Source organism: Oryza brachyantha, chromosome 8 (genome assembly GCF_000231095.2).
Source record: "Oryza brachyantha chromosome 8, ObraRS2, whole genome shotgun sequence".
In the NCBI taxonomy this organism is placed as follows: Eukaryota; Viridiplantae; Streptophyta; class Magnoliopsida; order Poales; family Poaceae; genus Oryza; species Oryza brachyantha.
This window is the reverse complement of record NC_023170.2, coordinates 721,253-729,254: the sequence shown is the minus strand read 5'-3', so window position 1 is coordinate 729,254 and position 8,002 is coordinate 721,253. Positions and strand designations below refer to the sequence as shown.

The 8,002-nt window shown below is 46.3% G+C and overlaps 1 protein-coding gene across 1 annotated transcript; it reads left to right on the top strand.

Moving 5' to 3' along the window:
* The first annotated feature begins 435 nt into the window (after positions 1-435).
* Positions 436-2,890, top strand: LOC102718479 (protein IQ-DOMAIN 14-like). Its single transcript, XM_040526909.1, has 4 exons — positions 436-811; positions 909-1,493; positions 1,586-1,732; positions 1,808-2,890. Exons 1-4 carry the CDS (start codon positions 677-679, stop codon positions 2,570-2,572), a joined length of 1,632 nt encoding a protein of 543 aa, XP_040382843.1. The 5' UTR covers positions 436-676; the 3' UTR covers positions 2,573-2,890.
* The last annotated feature ends 5,112 nt before the right edge of the window (positions 2,891-8,002 follow it).

Sequence of the window (8,002 nt, the reverse complement as noted above, 5' to 3'; positions counted from 1 at the left end):
GCATAGCCTTGTAAGGCTATTCTCCTGCTAATTTTCTCGTCTACAATGGATGACAATAAACAAGATGACTCGTGTTATTATCGTAGCGTGAATGCGGATCTGAACCCTCACGGTGTTGTTGATGCTACCAGACGGACGCATGGATGGAACGGATTGGACAAACTGCGTGCAGTGCAGCACAACCCACATAATAATTAAAAAGAAAAAAGGCAGCGCAACGTTCCCCCAACCAAAACCTGTCGTCGCAAAAGCGAAAAAGGGCGCATCGCCACCCCGCAGCTGGGCCCCGCCTGCCAGCCACCCAGTCGTAGTCGTCGTCTCCACCACTTCACGCTCTCACTCTCTCTCCTCCACCGAGCTGAAGGCGACTAGTTTAATGGCTCCACACAAAAGGCGCAGCAGTGCAGCGCGTGAGCGGCAGCGGAGGCAGCCGCGCCACTGCCCGCTGCTGCACCTGCACCTGCACCCGCAATAATAATACTCCGCCTCGTGCCGGCCGTTGCTAGCTGGTGCCGTTGCTTTCTCCCATGTCCGCTCCTCCTCCGGTCCAGGCACTCAAGCGCCGCGACCACTAGCTTGCTGTGCTCTGCTTCCGCCTAGGTTTTCGCGGAGGAGAGCTCAGCTCACTGGAGTGGGAGTGGACTGCCACCTGCGCCGTCGATGCCCGCCGCCGGTGATGGGCAAGAAGGGCGGCACCACCAGCTCTTGGCTCACCGCCGTCAAGCGTGCCTTCCGCTCCCCTTCTAAGGAGGACAGCCCCAAGAAGGCCGCCCGCCTACGCGAGGACTCCGACGCCGCCGACGAGGACAAGGTCGCCACCGCCCGCCCGCCCGCCCGTTCGCCTGCATTTCTTCAAACACCATGTGTTCGCTGGCTGACGGCTCTGTGACGTGCCGTTCGCTTTTCAGGGCAAGAGGGAGAGGCGGAGATGGCTCTTCAGGAAGTCGTCGTCCCCATCGCCGGCTCCCGCTCCGCCGCCGCAGGAGCAGTCGACGGCGAGGGCGGCGCCTGCCCCGGCCGTGACGGAGGAGCAGCGGCACGCCATCGCGCTCGCCGTGGCGACGGCGGCGACGGCCGAGGCGGCGGTGGCGACTGCGCAGGCGGCGGCCGAGGTGGTCCGCCTCACGCGGCCCAACTCCAGCTTCGTCCGCGAGCACTACGCCGCCATCGTCATCCAGACCGCGTTCCGCGGCTACCTGGCGCGGCGCGCGCTCCGGGCGCTCAAAGGCCTCGTCAAGCTGCAGGCGCTCGTCCGCGGCCACAACGTCCGGAAGCAGGCCAACATGACGCTCCGGTGCATGCAGGCGCTGGTGCGCGTCCAGGCCCGCGTCCGCGACCAGCGGATGCGCCTCTCCCAGGAGTCCATGTCCTTCTCCGGCGCCGCCGCCGCCGCCGCGCCGTGCGGCAGCAGCAAGTCCTCCTACAGCGTCGACACCTCCAGTTTCTGGGACTCCAAGTACACCCAGGACCTCGCCGCCGACCGCCGCTCCGTCGTCCGTTCCCTCCTCCCACCTCCCTCTCTCTCTCTCTCTCTCTCTCCCGTCGCGTTGCTATGGAGGTGTTCATTCATTCGTTTCGTTTGCAGGAGCGGTCGCGAGACGGCAGTAGCTTCGCCGCCGACGACTGGGACGACCGGCCGCGGACGATAGAGGAGATCCAGGCGATGCTGCAGACGAGGAAGGACGCCGCGCTCAAGCGTGAGAGGGCGCTCTCCTACGCCTTCTCCCATCAAGTAGGTCGTCTTGTCCATTTTCGCGAGCACCAGGTGTTTGTGCTCGATCTCATTGCGGCATTGGTGGCGTGGTAGATTTGGAGGAACCCGGCACCGTCGGTGGAGGAGGAGATGGACGTCGACGGGCAGCCGAGGTGGGCGGAGAGGTGGATGGCGTCGCGCGCGTCGTTCGACACCAGCAGGAGCAGCGTCCGCGCCCCCGCGGCGGCGCCTGGGCGCGCGTCGACCGACCACCGCGAGCAGGTCAAGACGCTGGAGATCGACACCGCGCGGCCGTTCTCGTACTCGACGCCTCGCCGGCACGCGCCGCCATCGCACTCGTACCACGCGTCGTCTTCGCCGATGCACCACCGCACGCACCACAGCCACCAGTCGCCGGTGACGCCGTCGCCATCCAAGGCGCGGCCGCCGATCCAGGTGCGGTCGGCGAGCCCGCGCGTGGAGCGCGGCGGCGGAGGGGGAAGCTACACCCCGAGTCTGCACTCCCACCGCCACAACGCGTCGTCGGCGGTGCCCAACTACATGGCGGCGACGGAGTCCGCGAAGGCGCGGGTGCGTTCCCAGAGCGCGCCGCGGCAGCGCCCCGCCACCCCGGAGCGCGACAGGCCGGCGTTCAGCTCCGGCGGCGGCGCCGGCGCGAAGAAGCGGCTGTCGTTCCCCGTCCCGCTCGACCCCTACGGCGCGTACGCGCAGTCCCTGCGGAGCCCGAGCTTCAAGAGCGCCGCGGGGCGGTTCTCGTCGGAGCTGCGGTCCAACGTGTCGTCCTCCTGCGCGGAGAGCCTCGGCGGGGACGTCGTCTCCCCATCCTCCACCACCGACCTCCGCCGCTGGCTCCGTTAACCCCCCGCCGCCACCGCAACCGCCGCCGCCGGCAAGGTGTTCGCTGTAATGCTCGTGAGGGAGAGAGAGAAAAAAAAGCACTCCCGCACTGTATTTTTTTCTCTTTTTTTACCACGACCTCGTAATTTCATCGATACTGCCTTTTTTGGTGTCAGGGGGGGTAGTGGGGCCCACGTGTCAGGGAGAGGGGAGGGGCAGGCTGGCGGTAACTGGAAAGCGTAGGTGGGGGTTAGTTGGAGTTCGGGAAAGGGTGGCTACATTGCACTGTTTGCTTTTACGTGTGTTGGGCAGTGAAGGCGGCTTTTTACTTTTCCCGTCTTCCCATGTGTCATCTGAACTGCATTACTAGTGTAGTGGGGTTTAACAACCCTACTGCACTAACGCTGTTGCTGACGCCAAAATAAACGATTTTTTTTAGATGTATGGTCAGCGGCTTAGAGCAAGTTTAATAGTATAGCACACTACTAACTCTAATTTATCTATACTAACTCTAATTTATCTATAGTTAATCTAATAGTCAATTTATATAATAGCTTCCTACAGAACATATACTATCATATCTCACATGTCAAATGTATATTGTGTCTTAGAGTCTGTGCTGTAGCTGGTTACAAATCTACAGTTTAATGCTATTCTACATCATCTCATATCTTCTTAAAATATGTTTATAACTGACTTATAATCTACTGTTGTACTTGCTCTTATATGCGTTGGAAATGCATGTCTCCTACTACTAGCTACTTAAATCATTGCAGTAGCAGTTAAATTCAGCTTTTTTTTTGGGGGGGGGGGGGGGGGGGGTTTGGTGGTAGTAAGTGATTTATCGTTGGATACATTTGGTTTGTCTTGACATTTTGTACACTACTAGAGTACAAAGAGGATGCAAGATTCCCCTGTACCTGGATGTCGGCCTGTTGACGATTGGGTGTTGGAGAAAACAGAAATGTTTTCTGTTATCCGACCAAGAGAGTGATTGAGAGCCTAGCTACCGTCCATAATAATACTCCTAACTTAGTCCCATTTGGGTTAAACTTTAGCCCCTAGTCACATCGGATATTTAAACACTTATTATAAATAGTAAACGTAATCTATAAATAAAACCTATCCATAATTTTGGACTAATCCGCGAGACGAATCTAATGAGCCTAATTAATCCATGATTAACGTATGTGATGTTACCGTAAATATTTGCTAATTATGGATTAATTAGGCTTAAAAAATCCGTCTCGTGGATTAGCTCACATTTATGAAATTAGTTTTTTGATTAGTCCATGTTTAATACTTCAAATTAGTGCCCAACCATCCGATATGACATGGGGCTAAAAAGTTTAGCCCTATCTAAACAACCTTATACTCTCTCCTCTGGCTTATAATAGTATTGTCTTTGTCTTCGAACAGTCATTGCATCAAAGTTTATAAAAGAACTGAACAAAAATGTTAGAACTAGATAAAGTATCAGATAATAGGAGAAAAAAGTGTGAAATAAAAGTGTTGTTTGATAGCTACTCCATCTGCTCTAAATGATAGCTATTGATCCAAATTCATATTATAGGATATGTGGCATCATGTATCAAAATAACAGACGGAATGGTGCATTGGAGCTAATGTTTTACAAGCAATATAAGTATTGTTGCATGTTGGACGTTGGTTTGAAATTAGGGATTTTTTTTTGAAATTAGGGAATTAGAGGTACCCCGCCTAACATGCATGAGACTTGCTCTAATGCAAGTATGCAACGGCTATTTTTGTAGTGGCCCGTACTGGTAATAATCATGCGGCTACTCCAATTCCAATTCCAATCCGAGTCAACGGAGTAGTACGTGCCAGTACAGCTCGTCGCTGCAAGCTGAAACCTCCACTTACAGGTAGAGAATAGTTTGGCACATTTGTGTCACTTCTCTGATAATTTCTGTTCCAGCTCCCCGAAAAGTCCAAATGTTTATTCAGATTAATGTGAAAGCTTTCTGTTATAAAAAAAATCCATAAAATGAAGTTGACAATCGTGAAATCCTACCAAAACTATACTTTTGACAATATCAAGGTCCTTCAAACTCGATTATGCTAGCTTAATGATTTGTGATAGTTATTCCTTAGTGCTAGTAAACATGAACGACTTAACTATTATATAAAGTAAGTTCAAAATGTAGTAGATTGAAAATAAAATGATACAAGTAAGAAATCCATTTTCCTTAAACTTTTGAGAGAGAGAGCTTGAAACAATAATGTTGGTAGTAGAAGGTGCAGAAATGGAATTGAGATCGTGACTGCACCATAAGAACTCCACGCAATCTGAGCCGTCCATTTTGAGGACCAGCTCGGTAGTAGTAAAATTTGTTACAGTATTTTAAATTGTCTGTATATCACTGATTTAGGCTATCCTATCTCTATCCTATGATGACAGTTACAACTGCATACTCTCTCCATCCAAAACAAATCAACTTTTCAGCTTTTAGATACAATGTTTTATTAAAAAAATTTTACGATTAATAATTTTATTTTTATTAAACGATAAAACATGAATAGTACTTTATGTATGACTAATTTTTTTTAAATTTTTTAAATATTTTTCAAATGAGACAAGATGGTCAAATGTTCGACACAAGATAAGAAAATTGGTCTTTTTTTTTTTTTTACACTATCGTGACTGCGCAGCATCCGGATTCGCATAGATACATCCAGTGTGCAATGGCATGTGAGGGTGGGCCAGAGAATGGATGGATGGATGGATTTGACGCCTTCCACGTTCACGTGCCTGCCGGCCTGCCGGAGGCACAAACCACCCCACCCCACCACCACCCGGCCCACCTACGTTTGCCATTGCTCCTTCTGATTTCATAACTTTCTTTTTGACGTCATTCACATAAAAATTCTGTGAATATAAAAAATTATAAGATATGTTTAATGTTTCTTTAGTAGTAAATTAAACCATAAAAAATAATTATAATATACTTTTTAATAAAACGAATGATCCAACGTAAACACAAAAATCAATAATTATAATATATTCTTTTATTAAATTATTTTTTGAAAATTAATCCATGCATATATTCTCCATGCTTTAAAGATGAATATTTTAAAATCTTATAATCAAAGTTATAAAACTTTGATCCTAGTTTTAAAACGATAGATATTATGGAAATGGGAAAATATTAACTACTAGACCAAATTGATATTTTGTCATCTTGAAAACAATAGTACAAGTATAGCATTATTGTTTTCCTAACAGATAAGGCATACACTCCTTGTGTTTACTGAGGGTGTGTTTGGTTGGTGCGATATACCTGGATGTGAAATGATCGTTCGGGTTTTTGATGTGTTTGGTTCGTGGGTGAAACTAGATATGGTGACCCAGAAAGGGAATATTCCACCTTCGCGAACCATGATCATTAGTGATTATTTAGTTATAATTAGCTTGTTTTGACATTAATTAGTAATTAGCAAGTTTAAATTAGTGTTACTTAATGATGATAGATATATTTAATTGATAATTTATATTAATTACGATAAAATCTATGATGATTAATTTATATTATTATTTATTAGTAATTCAATATGTCCATCTCATCCATCCTCATCCATCCAACCAAACAAAAAATTAGATTATCCCATCCATCTAACTAATCATAAAACTGAATTCTCATATCTATCTCATCTCATCTTGACTACCAACCAAACGCACCCTAAAATACTGTACTCGTACTACGGTCCCTCCATCCCAACTTAAATATAACTCTATAATTCAAAATTTATCCCAAAAATTTACTATATTTTTTACATTTTGATCTTCTATATCAATAGATCGTTTTCTCGGCACGAAGGTAATTAGCAAAGCGAAAAAAACAACTCTTTCATCTAAGAGACATTTCCACAACTTCCAGTCTGAATCCATCCGGCCCCTCTTCACCCTTCGTTCCGGCAAAGGTCGGAGGAGGACTTGTTTATAGTTAACGTATTTTATAAATAGATCTTCAGAAGCATCAAAAAAGTAATAATTTATTTTACAAAATAGTTCTTGGTGCTGAAAGCACTTGCTCTGAGGACCTATTTATAAAATAAACTATTTGTAAATAGATCGCCGCTAATCTCTTTGGTGTCGAACCCCTTTGTATTATCCGTCATCCAATCAGGGTATCAATGTCATCATTATTAGCGCCAAGATGTTGAACCATGATGATAAACTGGTAATAATTCTAATGCCGAGAAAAGAATCCATTCTTAAAATAAGTTTTTAGAGATATATTTGCGGAACAAGTTTTTAAAAAGCTAAAATGTAAAAAATTATGGTTAATTTTCTCTTCAATCGCACCTCGTTCAAATTTATTAAGGACCCTAACTGTTCACCCGCTTCCCGTCACCCCTTATTTAATGAGTGGTATGTAGGACATATCATTTTTTTTATGTATGAGTGAAGTATACCAGCGGTCTCTAAACTTGTGTGTATGTGTTATCTAGGTCCCTGAACTCTCAAAATATATTTTTGGGTCCCCAAACTTGTCTGGGGTGTCATATAGGTCCAAACGGACCCCGACCCGCTCCATCCGTTGATGTGGCATGCCATGGTGGCGTCTACATGGTGCTGACATCGCCTGGCCACCACCCGCGCTGTCACGGACCAGCTATCTCCCACTCGGGCGCACACACATGTGAGAAGGGAACGAGGTAGCACAACAAAGGAGTGGAGGAATCGAGAAAAGAATAAGGAGAGAGATACTGACATGTGGGACATACATGGCCCCACAAACACGTAGGCGTCACCATGGCATGCCACATCAGCGGATGGAGCGGGTCGGAGCCCGTTTGGACCTATATGACATCCTAAACAAGTTTGGGGACCAAAAAATGCATTTTGAGAGTTCAGGGATCTAGATAACACATGCGTACAAGTTTAAGGACCGCGGATGCACTTCACTCTTTTTTTATTACTAATTTCTCTCCCTGGATGTTAGAATCGTGATTACTTCAAATATTTTGGAACGAAGGAGCACTAATGTAGTACTCGTAATTATTTCAATCAACCTAGAATAAACTAACCTTTTGCTAATAGATTCATATATAGCAGAATTTGATTTACCTTTTTTTGGTCGGAGGTTGTACGTGGTATGCAAGTGTAGTGGGCTAATTCGAGAGTGTGAGCAGCACTGCAGGCCCAACGAGCCATGAAAATGTCACCCATTCGGCCCGTTCATCCAGCCTACTTAAATGGGCTGCTTCATGCTCCCTCTGCATTTTTAGTAGATGACGATTTCATCTTATTCATACAATATGTAAATATATAAAAGTTTAAATTATAATTAAAATATATTTGATAATAAATTCAAAAATTACATTAGTTTTTAATAAGATAAATAGTTTGATGTATGTTAAAAAAAATTAACGACATCATCCACTAAAATACGGAGGTGTTAGTATACAATAGTATGCATCTTTGAT